A 20,406-nucleotide genomic window follows, 5' to 3' on the forward strand; every position below is an offset into this window, starting at 1 on the left:
CCAAAGGTAAAACTGTGCCGTAGGTGTCATTTGCTAGGTTGGCCCAGTTTGCCATTTTGATGCTCAGATTGGGCCTCCTCTCCAGGCACACCTCCATGTGCTCAGGACGAACTTCTGTGTGTCCCTTCTCCGGTCTGTCTTCTGAACTCACACTTTCCCAGCTCCCCGGGGAGAATTTACCTACCCGACACTCTCTTGTGTCCTGGTCCTAGACGGTGACAGACAAAATATATACACAACTCAAATGCGATTAACAAATTAACTGTTAACCAAGTCTTGAGTGAATATGTCATTGACTTTCACCTACAATCCTCCATTTCTCTCTCATATCTTTTCGAGGCAAGAGAGGACTCTTAGAACCAAAAGACTGTGCCCCAAAGAGATGAGCACTGACAAAATGTCAGGCAGCACTGAAAGACAGTAGGCAGCACTGAGGATGTTCTGGGGGGAGACCCTGCCCCTCTAACTCACATCATGATCTTTACCGCTAAAAACCAGCCAGGTCCAGAGACCTTTGCTGAGGAGTTCGGATGAAAGATCCCTTTCACTAATACCTCATCCATCTATCAACTATTTAGTGGGTGTCCACTGAATCCATGACTGCACATCAAGTTCAGGGGAGAAAATCTATCCACACAAAAGGATATTGCTGCCCTGGTAGGAGGAAAGGCTTCAGTGTCTGACCCAAAGTGAGTCATGTGTCCCTAGCAATCCAGTCACCCCATGGCTCCTGGAGTCTCCTGCAGAGTACCCACCCAATCTCATCTTCCAGGGAAAATGCATATCACATGCCATTTCTGCTGTCAATGCCTGAGACAGATTTGGAAAGAAATTCAAGGAGCTGGGCCTCCATCCTCACAGTGCAGTCCCATATGGGAAAAGTCACATTACACTCTGAGCCAAAGTCCCAGGACCTTGGGAGTGAGATTAAAAATAAACTTTGTCTCCAAAAACTGGACCCCAAGGCAGATTTTCGGGTCTTAGAAACCCCCCGTGTTCACACAGAAACAGGGCGTTCATTATTTCCATTATTCCAGAGAAGGTTTCCTCAATTTTGGCATTATTAGCACTTTGGATTCTTTGTTGTGGGGCTGTCCTGTACATAGTAAGATGTTTAGCAGCATCCCTGGCCTCTGGTGACACTGCCCCCTCTCCTCTTGTGACAATCAAAATATCTCTAGACACTGCCCAATGTATCTTAGGTTGAGACTCCCGGCTGAAAATCACTCTTCTAAAGCAATGATATCTCCCATCTGAACTTCAGTCTATGCTCACCTGTAGACAATCTAAAACCGGGAATTATGGAGCCAGAAAGGCCCAGGGTTAGGAAACAAGAAAACCGAAAAGGTAAACTTTACAAACAAGGTGTAATTACACGTTTCGCAACCGGTGAGGTACATAAACCTGATCCCCAATTCTGAATACTTTGACACATTTTTAAGCCCGTGCTTTGGACCTGCCCCAAGTTAGCTTTTATGGCAGAACACAGATGGATTGAAGAAGGATGTCAGCTTCCATGGCTAACGAGAACCCTTTGTTTTTCTCTCCGTGTCTTCTGAAGTCTCACTGTGAGTGTAAGAAACATTACCGCGATTACGTGCCCGGAGTGGGGTGCAGTGTGATCGATGTCTGTACACTCAATAACCCCTGTCACAGGAATGCTAACTGCACTACCATCGCACCAGGCCAAACCAAGTAAGTCTGTTCAGTTCTATCACCATCATTCCAAGTGCTGGTCAGTCAGTGCTGTGCCTTCCTTGAAGGGCAGGAAATGTGTCTTAGTCTCGTATTCACCCTCACCCCCACAGAGCATGATGCAAGAAGCGTAGTAGGGGCTCAATAAATCTTTCTTTAATCACTGAATCATTCAACAGTCGTTTCCTTTATAATGACCATCAGAACATGCTGAAATACTGACCTGGCCCGGCAGCTCGGTAGTAAGTGGTCAGAGCGTGGGAGAAGGAAACCACCGTTGCTAGGAAAACAAACATCTGCTGTGAGGACAAGCATTTGACCTCTAATGTATATACCTGTTTCCTCAGTCGTGAAATATTGCTTGCTGGTAGTACCTAACAAGACAGGGGAAGGTGAATAACATGAGTGGTGCTTCCTGGACTCCAGGTTTTACAAGAAGGGGCTTACCGAGAGAAAAAATATTTGTGTGAAAATTCCTGAGGCAAAGGTGCTCTGCATGGTGTTAAGAAGATGGTGTTCGGAAGGGAAGGAGCTGGGTTTGAGTCTCGGATCTGGTATCCGCCAGGGGAACGACCTTGGGAAAGTGGCATCATCTCTCTGGTCTTTGTTTCTCCACGTACAAAATGAGCACAGTGATGTCTACTTCACAGTGTTGCGAACATTACATAATAGAATGTTCTAGAAATTACCATAGAGCTATTATGTTTTTATGAGTAGGTGAACTGAGGCTAGAATCCCAGTGTTTTGCTCCCAGACTGAGGCTTCTACCTTCTGTTCTCACTGTCATCGGCGTTGGAGAAGGACTCACTGTCACTGTAAGCTCAAAACCTCGGAGCACCTGGGTGGCCCAGTCGGTTAAGCATCTGACTTCAGCTCAGGTCATGATCTCATGGTTTGTGAGTTCGAGCCTCACGTCGGGCTCTGTGCTGACAGCTCAGAGCCTGGAGCCTGCTTCGGATTCTGTGTCTCCCTCTTTCTCTGCTCCTCCCCCGCTCATGCTCTGTCTCTCAAAAATAAACACTGAAAAAAAGTTTAAAAAAAAACCATAGTCGACACTGAACCATAAAATTATTAAGCAGTTTCTGTGCTCCCAGAGCCCCTTTCTGTCTTCTTTGAAGCTTATTCTTTTTACAGTTAGGTCTCAAATGTGTAGGTCTGCCCAGATAGGTTTTGTGATTTTCATGTTTTATCTGGGCAGATAAGTAAGTCTGTAATCACTATGGGTAAAGTCAAGAGAGCTTGATATCAGAACACCTGGGTTCAAGTCCCAGCTCTGCCATTTGCCTTACCCTCTCTGAATGATGTTTCCTCTGTCATAAAAGGAGGAGAATTGTACCTCCTACCAGGCCTGTGAGCAGGATTAAATGAGAATATGTTCATCAATCTCTGAGCAGAACATGGCATGTAGAAATCACACATGTGAGTGCAACACCAACATGCCACAGTCATGCGTGTAGACACGTATGCACCCAACACTCGTGTGTGTAGCACGTACGTACCTTTTACCATCCTCTCAGAAAGTCTGAGAAGAATACTTTAAATGCTTTCTCTCCTTTATAAGTGGCATTAAAGCTTGTGTTTAGAATGTCAGTTGCGGCTGTCAGTGGATTTTAAGAGTAAGTGTGTCCCTCACAAACCTCGTTGATCATCACCCCGACCAGAAAACGGACTGTCTGGAAAGGCTGGGAAGAGGACTAAGTTAAAGACTGGAGATGTTACATTGATGAAATAAGGGGCCATCACTCATTTAGTTCAGGCAATTTAGTTTACCATGGACAAAGATTTGTTTGTTTAGGCCTCCCCAACATGGCAAGGAGTTTATGCAGAATATTCAAAATCATACTGTGTTAGTCACAGAAGTCCACCCAGTAAAGAAAAATGGGCTCAAACGTGGGCTGTCCCACTCACCACTGGAGTGACCTTGGACAGGTCACGTAACTTTTCTGAACTGCAGTTTCTTCCCCTGACAGGTCCGCTAAAGGACAAGAATATCTCCCTGGAAAGAGTGGAGTTGATGCATATAAGCATCCTTTTAAAGTTGAAGCTCCATGTTGATTATTACTAAGAACAAGTATCTTCCTGCCCTGCCCTGGGCACTACATTTTAGAGGGCTCCATTCAGGTCCTCCACTAGCTACACCAGGGCAAGGGACTAAAGGACTAAGGGGACCTGCTCCCCCAGAGCCTGAGCCCCCCTTATAGACCATGCTCAGATGTCCAGAACCCCATAATTCTCTGCCTAAATGTCTCCAAACCAGCCTCCAGGACCTGCACAAGCTCTTCCGGGTATCCTTCTCCCCTGGGTATGGCGGAAGCTGATTGTTTATGGAAGGTGTGGATGAGCAACTTTGTTTCCACCGCTCTCATGAACACCCCCTTGGCTCCGGTCCCACCCAACTACTGTTCTTTTCTTCTACTGTTTGTTTATTTTTGAGAGAGAGTGTGCAAGTGGGAGAGGGGCGCAGGGGGGTGGACAGAGGATCCAAAGCAGGCTCTGTGCTGGCAGCAGGGAGCCCAATGCAGGGCTCGAACTCAAGAAACGTGAGATCATGACCTGAGCTGAAGTCGGACACTTAACCGACTGAACCACCCGGGCGCCCCCCCAACTACTGTTCTTTAAACAAGCCAAGATATTCCCAGCTCCACACACTTGCAGATGCTTTTCCCCCCGCTTAGACATAGTTCCCTCTGCACCTCGTCTGAGTCAGGCTAATGCACTGATCCTTCACTGTTCAGCTCAAGTGTCTTCACCTCTAGGATGTCTCTCCTGGACTCCCAGTCCATTCAGCTCACCCCGGGCTCCCAGAGCAGCCCGGAATGCTTCTGTTATAACACTGATCACCCTGAACTGTGATGAGTTCACAGCACAGAAGTGATGTGCACAAATACTGCCACCTACAGGCTGTGTGATCTTGAGTGAGATTCTTAACCTCTGTCCCTATGCTCCCTCATCCATCTATAACGGGGCTAGTAACAGAACCCACCTCGTAGGATGGTTGTATTAAATAAGACACCATAGTAAAGCCCCTACAAAGGTAACTGGGAAAGCAGCTATCAATAGAGGTTAGCTGTTAGGATTACTGATCTCTATTCCAATTAGAATGTAAGTCCCTGGGAATCCATGTCTTACTCATATTTATTGCAACAACTTCAGTCATCGATTAAAACAATGACATGAGGGACAGTTTGGAGGAATAAATGAAGGAATGAAGTGAAGAAGTGAAGGAAGGAAGGAAGCCTTTTGGGACACCCTATAATTTCACTAAGTCTCATCCAGCACTCTATGCAATTAATTCAATCCCGTAACATATAAAATGCCAATATCTTATGGGTGTTTTTATTTTTTTTAACTTTTTTAATGTTTATTTATACTCAGAGAGACAGAGCATGAACAGGGATGGGGCAGAGAGATGGAGACAGGCTCTAGGCTCTGAGCTGTCAGCACAGAGCCATACACGAGGCTCAAACTCAGGAACTGTGAGATCGTGACCTAAGCCGAAGTCGGACACTGAACCGACTGAGTCACCCAGGCTCCTCTCTTCTGGGTGTTTTTAGAGCCATAAGACAGCAAGAGACCTTTACTCCTAACAAAGAAGCAATTTACAAAAGAGGGCCCTGATGTGAATGTGCCACGGCCAACTGAGAACATCTAAGTCAGAAAACTGTCTCCTAAAATCTCAGACTCTGGACCAAGATTTTAAACAACAATAAAAAGTATTTATATCTCATGCATTCCGTTCAGCACTGTGACCATTAAATTACGATTCTCCTGCCATCCTTAGGCAAGACAAGTCAAGTCACTTTACACAAAACAGACCATTGGCCTCATAAACAACTTAGAGAACTTTCAGAGAGAAACATACTTAGCAGTTTGTAAAAGTTCATTGTCTTGCTATTATCGGCTGCCTTCAAATGAAATTTATGTGATTTCGAACAAGGACTACTGTATCACTCCTAAGAATTACCAATCTCCCCGTGTGCTTCTCAAATTCACTGTCTTGTTGCACAGTGCTTAAGAGGAAGGGGATGCTTGAGCAGGAAACTCTTAGTAGACTATTGTTTCATGGTTAGATCTACCTCAGTGACTCCTTATAACAAGGTTTCTCAGGCTCAGCACTTGATATTTGGGGGCTGGAAAACACTTTGTTGTGGGGGCTGTCCTGTGTGTTGTAAGGTGTTTAGTGGCACCCCTGGCCTCTACCCACTAGATGCCAGCAACACCTTCACCTAGTTGTGAATATATCCCCAGACATTCCCAAATGTCCCCAGGGCTGGAGCAAGGAGTAGGGGAAGCGGGAAAATACTGCTCTGTAAAAATCCCAAAGGCTCAGTCAGTAAATATCTGCCAATCTTCCATGCAGCCGGGAAACTCAGATGTATTCTAGAAATAAATGGTACTTTCTCCTAGAACCTGTCCCATATTTCTCCAGGCACAGTCACTTCCTCCTCCGTGTCCCATAGCATCCTATTCAATCTTCTGTTGTGGCATTTCTCCGGAACATCAGCTGTGTGTTTGCGGATTTGTCCTGCTATATCCCGGCTCCCCGACAGGACTGGTGGTGTTATTGACACCATCTCTATCGCCATCATCATCACTATCATCATCATCATCATCATCATCATCGATCATCATCTATCAAGTACTGAGCTTTTCCTGTGTGTCTGTCACTGTGCTAGCTATTCTCCGTGCATTATCTCTTCCATCAACAATCCTAAAGGTATTAGTAAACTCATCTCATGGAGGAGGAAGCTGACACTGTAGGTGGCTAAGTGGCTTTATCATGTTGCTAAAAATTGTTTCCAGGCCCATCTTCAGCAATGAGACACTAAAAGGACAAGATATCTGTTATCATCATCTTTGTAGCCCTCCTCCCCAGCCAGGTTCCTAGAGTTAAGTAGGTACTTGGTAAATAATCAGTTCAACAATTAGGCATTGTCCCAAGTGCTGGAATATAATGAGGCATGAGTGGGATGCAGATTCTAGGAGAGCTTCTCATCCAGCAGAGGAGACAATATCTCAGGAGCTCATTTTGGTGGGGAGGGTTGTGCTAGAGGAAGGACCAACAGACTGCTCCTGTCGGGGAGACTCAGGAGGCCAGGTAAGACCCCTTAGAGCAGGTCACACCTGAGCCATGAGGAGAGCATTAAAAAAGAAAGCAATTGAGTATTGCCAGAATTTGCAATGCGCAGCAGGAAGGAGACATAAGCAAGATCCCCCTTTGGGGGTCTTTGCATGCCATGCTAAGTACTTAGACCTTCTTCTGTAGATAGATGGAGTCCATGAGAGTTTTAAGAATGAAGGTTTTCCGGATTTCCCTTTTGGAGAGACCAGTCAGAGGGTAGATGAGGGGAGGGAAATTAAGAGCAGGAAGACCAGTTAGGAAGTCACCGCAGCAATCCAAGCAGGGAACATAAAACTCTGAAATGTTAGTTCAGCCAACCTGTTGAAAATATGCCTATTTGCCACGGGACCATATTTGGAAACACAACTGAACTCGAGTGTATAACTGTCCTTTGGAAGCCTCTCCTCTTTATGAGTCATGTCTGCGGTATGGATGACCGCAGCCTCCCTGCAGCTCTCGTCTCTGCAGTGCCGCTCCCTGACCTCGTGTTTGGTTCTTCACTTATCCCAAGATCCTGTTGAATGTTGCCTTCCTAAGCACCTTGCCAGATTTAGCCAGCTGTCAACTAATCTTTGCTAGGTAGCAGTGGTGTGCCAGAGCCAGGGTTTACTGAGGCTCAAAGGCTGATGGTTGAAGTTTCAGGATTTTGCAAGCTGGTTTTCCGCACGCTGGCAGTTTGAGATTGGCCACGGTGGGAGTAGGACCTGTGGAAATTGGAAAATCCTGAAAAGCAGGGGCCCTGCCCCAACTCCTGCTGAGAGCTGGCTATTAAACACTTACCAGCACAATACTGCCAGTGGGCCTTTAAACTTCATCCTTAACTGTACTTGTCTTTTATGAAACTAAACTATTGTATAAAATTTCTGCAGACTTCATTGTTTATATATTCATTGCAATTCAATTGCTACTTATCGTTCAGCTGTTAATTATGTACCTGTTCTGAACCAAACCCTGCCCTAGATCCTGACGTTAAAATAGGGCATAAGTATGCACACGACCCTTGCCTTTTCCCTGTTCTCAGTGTAGATGCAAAAGCAGATACATATCAAATAACTGCACAGGTTAGGATGAAATTACAGCTGGGATTGCTGCTACAGAGAAGGGCTACATGGTCCCATGAGAGCACACACTAAGGCGGGTAGGGTCCTGATCTACTGTTGAGGGTGTGGGGAGAGGTGGCCGATAGCAGAAGTTTCCTATGAGGAAGGGTCATTTGAGCAGACATCTCAACTAAGAAGACAGGGTAAGGGGGAGATCTACTAAGCAGATCAGTAGCTCTACATCTTGACTTGGGGCTGACTTCAGTAGTCTATTCTGCCTCAGTGGTTCTGTAGAATCTAGAATCTGCATTTATAATAAGCACTCCAAGTGACGCTGATGTACATGGGCTCTTGACCACACTTTGAAAAATACTGAGACGAAGAGTGTACAAAGATACCCAGTATTTATACATATGCAAAATTTATTAAATATCCATTTCTCGTGGACCTACTATATGTCAGGTATTGCCACAGGAATGCTCACCTCTATTTGTGCCTCTCCTCTCCTGGTCTTGACCCTCTTCTTCTGGGCACCGTTTTCCCCATCCGCAAAATGAGGGAGTTGGACTGTAGGATCTCAACACGCTAAGACCCTGAGAATGTGTTTTCACCCTCCCTGTAGATGCACTTGCCGGAAAGGTTACGTGGGTGACGGCTTGACGTGTTATGGAAACATCATGGAGCGACTCAGAGAATTAAACACTGAACCCAGAGGAAAATGGCAAGGAAGGCTGACCTCTTTCATCTCGCTCCTGGGTATGCAGCTACGGGTACAGGTTTCCACGTAAAGGGCAACCTTCTTTCAGGCAAGACACCTCCAAGACACAATCATTCAGAAAGGGGTGGGCAGGAGAGGCAAGGTTTATCTATTGGAATTGGCCCTCCTAGGGAGGCATCTTGCAGGGGAAAGGGAAAGGGCAGGCAGCCTTTTCCAGGAGACAAGGAGTTAGGGCCAAGAGGTCCTGTCAAGCAGCAGTTCGTAGGCAGAGTCCTGAGGACAGGGTCCTGGAGTCACCACAGATTAACTGATCTGCAACAACAATGAGACGGGGCAGCTACTGATGTGAGGATGGAGACTGTCCTCTTTCCCTTGACCTTATGGGTCCTCCAGGTGTGAAGCAAGGTTGGCAGGTAATACTGGGAAAAGAGAGTGACTAAAACCTGAGGCTGTATCCATGTTCTGCAATGGGTGCCATTTGACTTTTGAGAATAGTATTGGTTGGTGTGATCATCTCACACCTGGCTGGATGTTTAGGATTTTTGCCCTCCCCCCTCCCCCAAGGACTAGTTGTCTGTAGTGACATGTCCTTTCCCAGTCCCCCAGGCAGGGTGACAATCTAAAACGCCCTCATCATTTCCAAATGCACTTCAGGGGTCATTACCCCACACCCCCTTGAGAATGAAATAATACAGCTGATTGCAGCCTTGGACAAGTCTTTCAATAAAACACAAGTCTGGCCAATCAACAGAAAATAAAACACAGACTTGACCAATCGACAGAAGTTCCAAAATTGCAAAATCTAAAATTTACCAGTCACCAAAAAATGATTTCCCAGAAAGAGCACAAACGGAGAATGGGTCAAGGCCACATTGTCTGCATAAATCTTAACATATATCCTGCACAAATGCCCTTCTCTTTCCAGGGCATCCTACAGGGGACAAGCATTTGTGGCATGCCTCAGGCTTCTTACAGCCTTCCTCTAAGAACTCAGACTATCCAGTGACAGCAGACAGGGTGACAGAGTGTTCTCTGCAGGTTGTGCTCTCGAACATTTCCCTGGACAAAGTCCTGTTGACCTTCTACCCATTTATGTAGTGCTGGTCAACCTTGCCTGTTGTGTGAAAGCCCGGGGCCCACCCTGATGTCCCAGCTTCTCCAGGGGGATAGAAACAGGACCAGCTACATAACTTGTAGGACACCATGCGTAATGACAAGAACTTCTTGTTCAAAAATTATTAAACATTTCAAGATGGTAACAGTAGAATATTAAGCCAAGCATGAGGCTCTTCTGAGCTGGCCTTGGATGGAACTAGGGCTGTGTCTTTGCTCACTGGGATGACAACTGCTCAGAGAGTCCGGCGCAGGGACGGTGACCTGCTGGGATTGGCTGAGGATTTTGTCACATGACCCTCATAGAAGGTCTCATTCCAGGGTCTCCTTGAAGGCTGTGGCTGCAGGACATGCCACACAATTATGCAGAAGGTTTGGGGGCCATGGCATTATGATGCCATTCTTTCTTAGAGAGCTTCCTAGTTTACCAAGGCCTACTCATGCCAATGGGAACAGAGAAGCTCTTGATTCAAAGGGCCTAAATGGATCCCAAGGGCCATTGCTTGATTTTACTCTTCATGTGCCACTGATTCATTTGGTGTTTTCTTTCTTTATGAATTTCTACTCCTAAGACAAAGCCTATGCCTGGCCACTAAGTAACCTGGGACCATTCACTGTGCTGTTGCCCACAGACAAGGGACTAAGAGGATTCAGTGTAAGTATTTACAATAAAGTGGGAAACCTCTATTAAATGAAACCTACTGATGATAAAGATGATGATTTTGAGAGACTAAAATGGAGAACTATTTACAGAAAGTATACAGATTGTAAACACACAGCTCATTGAGTTGTCACAAAGTGAATGTACTTGTATATCTAGCGAGACCATTACTGGCTCCCTAGAGGACCCAAGGATGCCCCCTTCCAAACATGACCCCTTCAAGGGTAATTAATGACTGAGGGATCTTAACTATAGTCATGTGAAAAACAGGATTTACATAATGCAAAACTGCTTACTTCCTGCAAGAATTAACCTAATATATTAGCTACATATTTATTTCTTATAATCATCATAAATGATAACAGTGGTAGAGGAAACTAAGAGAAAACTGTGGTCTTCCGTGTGAACAGCTGTTGTTTGAGGTGATGTCATGCAGTGGGAATGAAGCTCATAGCGCCTGGTGGAGGTGTCCTATCATGAGGGTGTCAATGAAATTGTTACACTCAGATTGATGGAGATAATGGACATATTGATTTGCATACAAGTGGTTTATCTTCATCCACGATATTTTGTCACAATAATTTTTGCTGCATGGAATAAAAACACAGGAAGTTCCAGAACGTCTCACCCTAATCTGTCACCGCCATTGGACAATCTGAGATGAATCAACAATTTAACTTCAGAAGCACCCTCACATCTCTCCTACTGGGGAGGAGAAGTCACAAATATTGAATGTCTCTGCACTATGCACTTTGCTTGTGGTCTCTTGTTTAACATATAGGTTTTATTTACACAGTTAATAAAAAGCATCTGTTGACTGATTGCTGATGATATATAATATTGACAAAATGTCGATTCGGTCCGGTGGATTGCAAAAACCCTAAACTTACTGTTCAAAAACTCCATGGGTCTAGTCTGCACTTTCTTTTCATGCTATTTCTTGTTTCATTTCCATACGCTCCCCGGGCTCAAGATGATTCCCTGGGTGCCTGCACCTTCCTCGCTCCTGGTGGTTTGAGAGGACATTGAGCATCGCCTCCCACTCTCCAGATTGTGCTCCCCCCAAAGTCACCTGTATCTGAAAGAGCCCAAGCCCAAGTTAGGGAGCCCTGGCATTGATGTCTTTGATTGGCCAATGCCTGCCTCACAACCTCATTTTCTCCTCCAAACAACAGTGGAGACTGAAAGAAGTGGCTCTCTCTCCTCAGGTAAAAGAGCTCTTGATGGATAAAGAGTCTGCTCAGTACTTTGTGAAACTCCATGTAATTGCTGGGCAGATGAACACTGAGAGTATGAATAACACAGACACCTTCTATACCTTGACTGGAAAGTCGGGAGAAATCTTCAATGACGATAAGGTAAGGGGCTCTCTGATTTTCACTCCCAGAACAAAAGCGTCTGCTGAACCAGTGCCCACAGCCATCTCTGTCTGTGGTTGGGCTTGCAAAGTTTATGAAGAACTTCTTTCCTTCTCCCTTGTTTGTCAAAGCACTTCCCTATGAGGAAAGAAGGGAAGAACAACCCCAGGAAGGACCAGGCAGGAGGGGACTGTTGTGAAAAGAGGGTTATAAAGTGTGGGATTTTGCTCTGGTCTGAATTCATTGTCAAGAGAACATCATTCAGGTGCCAGGGGGAAGGAGAAGCTTTGTAGTAAACCTGTTTCCTGGAAGCACCAGCCCAAAGCCAGATCAGCTTCCCTCTTACAGAAGGAAATAGACTATATTTGCTTTAGGTTGCTGGAGTTTATCTTTCCTCTGCAAACCTAACATTGCATCTCTCCTAAGGCCGTTAGGTCTGTTCCATTGTTTGAGTAAAACTACCCTTCCCTGCCTCACAAATAACTCTTTCTGTGACTCTACTGAGCAGGAAGGCACTTGATTACTAGAATGTACGTGTGTGGGTTATGGCCTATATCGTTGCATTTCACCAACTACCAATAGCTGATAGATTATTGAGCACTTACTCTATACAAAGTACTGAGGTGAACCTTTATTTGCGTTCTATAAGACTTGCAACAACCCCGTAAAGGAGATTTTTCAAGTGGGAAAACTGAGAGGTCGCAAGTAAGGGCCAGAGCCAGGATTCAAATGCAGGTCTCCTTGACTCCAAGACCTAAATCATTAAGCAGTGTGTTGTACCGTGTGTGTGATGGACAGATGGATGGGTGGATGGATGGATGGATGGATGGATAGAAACCTAGATAGATGGATGAAAATTTTACTTCTTTTCTCACAAGGACATTCTTTCACTCATTCATTCATTCGTTCATTCACTCACTCATTCCTTCATTTATTCACTCATATTTCTTTCTTATAGCTTGTAAGAGCCACATAAAGGAAGAAGGAATTAGCTTTAGTCATTTATGCAGCAAAAAAAATTTTATTGTGTGCCTTGTGTGTACAACACTCTAAAATAGGTGATAAATTTACAATAGATTGAATTGTTTTGCCCTTTTTGACCTTGTGGTCTATTGGGGGAGACTTATGATTGCTTCTTCACATTTAGAAATCACTGGTAGTCATCAATGATTTCACACATTATCTCATCTGATCTTAACAAAAGACTAGTCAAATCAAGCAAGCAAATGCCATCTTTCCCATTTTGGGTTAAGTGACTTACCCACGCTCATATAACCCGCAAATGGCCAGACCCAAGGACTTAAGACTTCTAATCCAGTACTCCTTCAAGGATACCAGCTTAATTTTATTTTTCTTGGTGTTTTAGGACAATCAAATAAAGCTTAAACTCTATGGAGGCAAAAAGAAGGCAAAAATTATACAAGGGAACATAGTTGCTTCCAATGGGCTCCTGCACATCCTCGACAGAGCCATGGATAAGATGGCACCCACGTTTGAGAGCAACACTGAGGTGAGGCATTTCAGGTAAAAGTTAGGTCAGTCCAAAGCCATCTTTCTTTGTTCCCTGGAGAGTCATACTGAAGAAGAAAATGTACGCTATGTGCTTGTCCTTTGTGTGTGCTAGGACCCCAGCCATGGGGAAAATGGGATCATTTCTGTTTTCAGTAGAATTCTGGGTACCTCTGCCAACAGAAAGAAAAGCCTACAATAAAGACAGGCAAGATCTCAATTTTGTGACCTCTTTTATGGCCACATATGATGATTCTGTCCAGTGACCAGTTGTCATGAAAAGTTATCCCTCGTGCTTTGTGGAGGAGGGCAGTGCTCACCGCAATAAAAATTTATTCCTTTTGACTCATTTGGTGATGGCCAAAGTCTATTTCCGAACATCTACACATCTGAACCACTAATTCAATAACAACAGGAAACATTCTATATGTGTTGCAGTTGACCGGGTTCTTTTCCATCCACTTTCACACATAAATTCTGTCATGAACCTTTTACTGTTGGGACATCTATTTCTTAAACCACCTTATTTCTTCTCATGATTTTTAGAAAACCATAATGACAATGTTACAACCAAGATACAGCAAGTTCAGATCTTTGCTAGAGGTATGTACTTTTCATGAATTTCTGGAAAATGGTTTTATGTCTTGTCTTTTGTATAATGAGCAAGGGTGTCAATTATAAATATGTGCTGAGGAATTACTTCAAGTATTTGTCAGAGATAGGTTGTAGATATAAAATTTCATTTTTCAAATGCAGGAAACCAATGTGGGACATGCTTTAGATGAAGACGGGGCTGGTGGACCATACACCATTTTTGTTCCAAGCAATGAAGCATTAGTTAATATGAAGGATGGCACTCTTGATTACCTCCTTTCTCCAGAGGTATGGTATGCTACTTACTCTGATGGCATCATGTCAGCATTACTGCCTCAGTCTGCACCCATACAGATTTTTCCCTAAACTAGGGATGTCCAATAAATAACATATGTATCACCACCTACCCTCCCTCAACCAAGGCAGAAATCATTAATCAATCACAGTTCTCTGGAACTATGGTTGTGGCTCCAATCTCCTGGTCAGAGTTCCAAGTAGCTATTACCAGTCAGACTGAGCACAGGAAATAAAATCTATTTGCAACCCCAGATCTAAATGATTGCTTTGATTTTTCCTGGGTCTTCAAAATATTTCTCACCAGCAAAATCAAGATTTTAAGTTCCCTCCAACTCTAAAACCACCTAGAAAATGAATTCTAAACCAGGCCATTCTGGACCAGGTGTAGGCTAAACTTGAAAGGAATAAATGTTATTTTTAGGTGCTCCATTCATTCCCTTCCATTGCTTCCATCTCTCTTCACAATAACCCTCTCCTTACATACCATAATCCTTCAACTCTTTCACATTTGCCTCCAGAAAGGAGATTTTTTTTTACTCCTTCACACAAGAATGTAAGTGACTAAAACCATTTCAGGTGTTTCCTCTCCCAGAAATAACAGCCTTAAACTGAACAGAGGGGTAACAAATTATGGAATTTTGTTCATTAGAATGTCAAATGATGGAATTATGGGAAGGGCCACAAGCTTTCCTCCACTGCCCTGAAATTATGCCACCATCTTGGAAATGGGGCCAGACTATCCATGACCTCATGTAGATCAGTTCATTATACAGAATGGGGGGTCTGGATCTTTTAGGGTAGTGATTCCCAAACTTCAGTAGACTTAGGAATCACCCATGGGGCTTGTTAAAGTAGAAAGTTTCACAAACCATACCCCAAGAATTTTGATTTAATGACACCTGTATGAGACCTAAAAATAGACATCTGGGGAAGAACCAACTTTCTAACCCAGGCGACCTGGGCTACACTGTTTTTTGAAACCTCAAACTCATTGCATGTATCGTTTAGAGATGTACATGGATACATACCTTTCTAGAATACTTTCAGGTATCTACAAGGATATTTTGCTTTCAGAAAACTTTGGATTAAAAATATGTGGATTGAGGAGATAAATCAGAAGGTAATCTCTTGCACTGCAAATAGATGTTCAACATATTAAAACATCGCTACAGGTTTCCACTTAAAATGTCAGATTTCCCGGCGTCTTCAAGATAGGATGCTATTTTTAAAATACTATTCACATGCAAGTTTTCCAAAATGTAGCTATTGCAGAAAAATGGTTATAGCTCTCTTTGGAGCTCACACTCATACTTACTTTTAAAGCTAAAAAGTAATGTGGCTCCCTAGGAAATTATTAAAATCTTGAGATTATATGGCCTCTCTGAGTACATGGCTTCTTATATGATACCATTTAAAAAAAAATAATATTAAGGGAGTTCTCAGACACCTAACCAGCTACACTTAAAACAAAACGTTTTAACTAGAATTGAACCTCCCTGCTTTTCTGTCAAGCAATTTTGCTCAGAAACCTCTTATCTTCCTCTCTCCTCATAACTCCTTCCAGCTGTGGCTGGAGCTGGCTTGCTCTGGCTCTGGAGAGTAGATTGTGAGCCTCTTCCCAGCTTAGTTCAGTGAGATAACCTTGTAGCTTGAAATTCTCACCTATGGTGAGAATATTACCATGACAGAAATTGGCCAACTCTATAAATCTGGGCTACTTTTTTCCTCCGTAGAACTGATTTACCAGGACACTACTGCTTCTGGCTCTCAATCTCCTTGTTCTCAAAGGCAGTACTTTTCTGCCCACAAAGAATATAAAAATTTCAAATCTCTTTTTTCTTAGCCCAAACTGTTCTTCTACTTTAATTCCTAGGTGAGGAATAAAATGATCATTTCTGCTCTTTTCTCAGGTCCAGAACCTGTTCAGTTAAAACTTCTCAATCTGTAGGAAGGTCCTTCTCTCTCCATGCATTTTAATAGCATCTTTTAGCTTTATTTCGGGGAACAACCTCAGCTGGAGACAGTAAAGCCCCCATCAGCTAAGCCAGGGAAATGGAAAATAAACTGATTTTATTAGAGGAATGGTTTCTAATTCTGATTTTGGAATGCCGTGTTTCCTTTCCAGTGTATCTTTCTGCTTCTGCCTGAGGCAAAATTTCTGTCCTGAAACCACCCTATCCCCACAGAGACCACAGCTACTGATTATCAGCCCCAGTTTATGACTTCATCACTGAACTAGGCAAAATGATAGCAGAGGATACCAGAGACTGGCCCTTGCCAGCTCACAGACACCCTGCAAGTAAAATGGGACAAAGGGAGGTGAAATTAAAGAGTTGAAGCTCACATTAACAGTTTGGTAGAAAACCCACTCTCTTTCTGCCCTAGCATCAAAAGGCTTGGTTTTTTGTTATTTTTACCTAAAACAGCAGGGAGGAAGCGAATGTCTTCATAAGGGAAAGGATGCACTACACCGACAGGCTCCCCAGCACCAGCAGCACCTGGACACACATCCTGTCAATTTGAGCCGCGCTGGACTGAATGATGACCTTCATGGCTCCCAGCCATGGGACAGGAGACAGGCTCTCCACAATGGCAGGAATGACGCTCATCAATCCCTTTGTCCCTTTTATTCTCCTCTTTCTTGTAAAAAGGATCCAACAGCAATGAATTCGTAGGGCTTTAGAAGTGAATTACCCAGCTGATAAAGGCTTTCCTACAGAATCAGAGGGTTGGAAGGGGTCCACACCAGGCCCGTTCTCTTGCAGGTGAAACCGAGACTAGAGGAGCTAAGTGGCTAGCTCAAGGTCACAGAAGCAGACTCGGGATTAGAACTCAAGACGCCAACGTCCAGCTCAGTGCTCTTCCCAGGACCTCTTCCCCCATTTAACTTATTGGCACAGATGTTTACACAGGGTCAGCTGTGGGTCCTGCACTGTACCACCTGGCGACGCTGATTAATAAGCCAGACAGGCCCCGTCCCTGCCTTGCAAGAGTTTGCAGCCCAGTTTGGGCTGACGTTCCCCAGCGGTCCCCACTTTTTCTCACATTTTCTGCCACTGAACGTCCAAACTTGTAATAGCATCGCGTCTGCCCCCGAGCCCTCACTTCTGAGTACCATAAAGCAGCTGCAAGGGGAAGTGAAGACCCAGAGTCAAAGTGACTTGCTCAAAGCCATGCAGGAACAGAGCCAGGGCTCCAGAAAACATCACTTCCAGGGCTGGCTACCTGGTGTTCAACTTGAACATTCTTACGGTAACCCTGCTCTGCGCATACTGCCTTTGGCTTATAGATGTGGTGGCCATGCAATCTATCATCCGCACCGGGACACCTGAGAGCAAATGGGGCTGCCAAAATAATAGGTGTGAACCAGGGCCATCCCAGACAAGCCAGGATGCTGCCTGCGGGTAACTCCCCTGGCACAGGGACCAAGAACAAATGCAGAAGGGAGTCTGAGTGAATGGAACTCAGATTCAGCAGGGATTTCTTTTGGCCTGGGACTTTTCACTATTGTAACGTGTCCCTAGAATGGTCAGCCTCTGGAAGGTTACTATGATCTTGATTTGTGATCCTCCTCCTGTCCAAGCCAGAGTAACCATGGCTGTGCCACGTGAGAAGCAGAACTCAAGGATGGCGGGGTCTGGGTGGCTCAGTTGGTTCAACATCCAACTCTTGGCTTCAGCTCAGGTCATGATCTCACAGTTCGTGGGATCGAGCCCCACGTTGGGCTCCGAGCTGACAGGATGGAGCCTGCTTGGCATTCTCTGTCTCTGTCTCTGTCTCTAATAAATAAATAAACATTTTCAAAAATAAAGAAGCAGAACTTAAGGGCTATGAAGCTTCTAACTCTCAGCTCTGACTCTACTGGGAGATTGCAGACATCCTGCAGCAGACCGCCATGGCCACTGGTCCCCAGAGAGAATGGTTCCCCATGCTCCTCACCCCTGTACGCTCTCCCCACGGCACCCCTGTGGGGACCTGCTGATGGTCCCAAGGCTCTCTTTTTCCCTCTGCTGCTACAGTTTTTCCGAAGTATGAGAAATCTTGGAAAGGGCTTTGAAGGAGAGATGACCATGTACCATGGTAGCACAGAAGGGGAAAATGTCCTGACCACATATTCCTAAGGATTGTATATTCCTAAATAACCACTATGTGGTCTGACAAGCAGGCATTTATTTATAGAGAAAGAAAACAGAATCCTAAACTGAGGCTCTCTTAGAAAATCCAGAATGTAGGTTTAGACACTCAGAGAGGTAATGGAGCAGAGCGACTGAGAACTTCTTAGTCTTATACCCTAGGTTAACTTTGTGACCTCTGTCGCGTCTTTAAAACTCGGTGTTATCACGCATAAAATGAGTCAATAGCAGTCCCTCCCCCATAGGTTTTTAAGAAAATTAAATAAAATGTGTGCATAATGTTTTCAGAACAGTCCCTGACACAAAGCAGAGATTTGGTGAATGTTAGCTATTTGCAGATGGGGTTTTTCTCACCTTCCACTTCCCAGTGAAGAGTTAATGGGTCATTTATTTTTCTTATTTTTTATTTATGTGTCCAAAGTCACTGGAGGAGGTACCCACAAGAGGGGGAAAGTTGTGTTTTCTGCAATGACTAAAGAAGTATTTTGATTCCTTTGCAGGGATCTCGGAAGCTTCTGGAACTCGTCAGATACCACATTGTCCCATTTACTCAGGTTGGCCCCACTTTCCTGCTCTATTTTTCCCTGCTTTCCACATATCTGACCCCTCTTAAATTCCATTATTACAGTGCTAGAAAATGTGTGACAATTGTTCTTTATCTGTAGCCCTGAGCATACCCTTAGCAATGAATAGTGAGCCTGTTATCAGAGAAATCCTCAAAGCCACAAAACTCATGACATCAAAGCTCCCATTATTTACTTCATAGACTTCCAGGCTATTTTTTCCCAGTGAGAACTTTACAAAATCAGGGCTCTATGCATTGCTCAAAAAGTCTCTATTGTTCTCTTTTGCAGCTTGAAGTGGCCACTCTCATTTCGACCCCACACATTAGGAGCATGGCCAACCAGATCATACAGTTCAACACAACCAACAACGTAGGTGAAAATTTTACCGCAGATGTCATGACTCATATGCATTTATGCTCTGCTTATGCTTGTTCACCATGTTATCCTACCTCTATGCTAACTCACGGGCTTACAATCTTTATGATTATTTCATTCACTTGCCATTTCCTTCATTTCATTATTTCAATTCATTATTAATTTGCTGAGCAGCTACATGTGTGAGACTCTGAACTAGATGCCAAGGATAAAGCAATGAAGAAGACAAGCTTACATTTCAGCAAGGAAAACAGACTTTAAACAAGGAATTAGCAGCCAGTTAATTATTTAATTATAATTGTAAGAAGTGTCATTGTAATTATAATGAGAGCTTACAATAGGAGGAGGCTGTACCAGTCTGGGGGTCTAGAGGTCCTCAGTGAGGGAGCAATGTATTAGCTAAGCTTCAATGGATGAGTACAGTAAACTTGGTCAGAGATGAGTAGAAGAGAGTTCCAGGCAGAAGGGAGAACATGTGCAAAGGTCCTGAGGTGGGAGGGAACATGACTTATTCAAGAAACTCCGTGAGGCAGTGTTATTCCAGTACTTCTCTGAGCTAATACAGCCAAAGTCTGACAGCATGCAGATTATGGTTCTTGTTGATTCACTGTGGGTGATGATGATGATGACAATTCATCTTTTCTGTATCTACCGAGTTGCAACTATGTGCTAGACATCATTCTGGGTCCTATATGTAGCCCACTGAGCAAATAGGGAAAAGTCTCTAGCTGCATGGAACTTTCATTCTAGTGAATAGGATGACAGACAATAAACAAATCAAGTAAGTAAAACACAGCATCTATTAGAAAGTAGTAAGTGCTAAGGCAAACAAACAAACAAACAAGGGGCTGAAGCAAGGGTGGGGCTGACATTTTACATAAAGTGCCCAAGAAATCCTCATGGAGAAGAAAATATCAGGGCAAAGTCCTGAAGGAAATGAAGGAACAAGCAGCATGAATATCTGGAGGAAGGAACATTCTAGAGACAGGAAACAAAGAAAGGATATTCCTGGATGAGAAACAGCAAGCTCATCATGGCTGGAACTGAGGGGTTGAAGGAGGAGCGGTAGGAGAAGTCAAGGCAGTAGGAGGGAGAAGGAGAAGTGGGGTCAGGTCACACATGGCCGAAGAACTCTTTACTTTAAATGAGATGAGAGGCCCTGGGGGATTTCAAGCAGGGCAGATGACATGATCGGATGCATGTTCAGGAAAGGCTAGTCTGGAGC

At 44.2% G+C, this 20,406-nt stretch overlaps 1 protein-coding gene across 1 annotated transcript in view; it reads left to right on the top strand.

Annotated features, from left to right (window-relative positions):
- Nucleotides 1-20,406, top strand: part of STAB2 (stabilin 2) — a 164,291-nt gene that overhangs the window by 45,958 nt on the left and 97,927 nt on the right. The window contains exons 9-17 of the mRNA XM_060656580.3: nt 1,562-1,695; nt 8,480-8,613; nt 10,261-10,343; nt 11,558-11,707; nt 13,074-13,217; nt 13,763-13,819; nt 13,973-14,098; nt 18,741-18,794; nt 19,095-19,175. Of these exons, the coding sequence (XP_060512563.3) occupies nt 1,562-1,695; nt 8,480-8,613; nt 10,261-10,343; nt 11,558-11,707; nt 13,074-13,217; nt 13,763-13,819; nt 13,973-14,098; nt 18,741-18,794; nt 19,095-19,175 (963 nt within the window). The remainder of the gene's footprint in view (nt 1-1,561; nt 1,696-8,479; nt 8,614-10,260; nt 10,344-11,557; nt 11,708-13,073; nt 13,218-13,762; nt 13,820-13,972; nt 14,099-18,740; nt 18,795-19,094; nt 19,176-20,406) is intronic.

This window comes from Panthera onca, chromosome B4 (genome assembly GCF_046562875.1).
Source record: "Panthera onca isolate mPanOnc1 chromosome B4, mPanOnc1 haplotype 2, whole genome shotgun sequence".
In the NCBI taxonomy this organism is placed as follows: Eukaryota; Metazoa; Chordata; class Mammalia; order Carnivora; family Felidae; genus Panthera; species Panthera onca.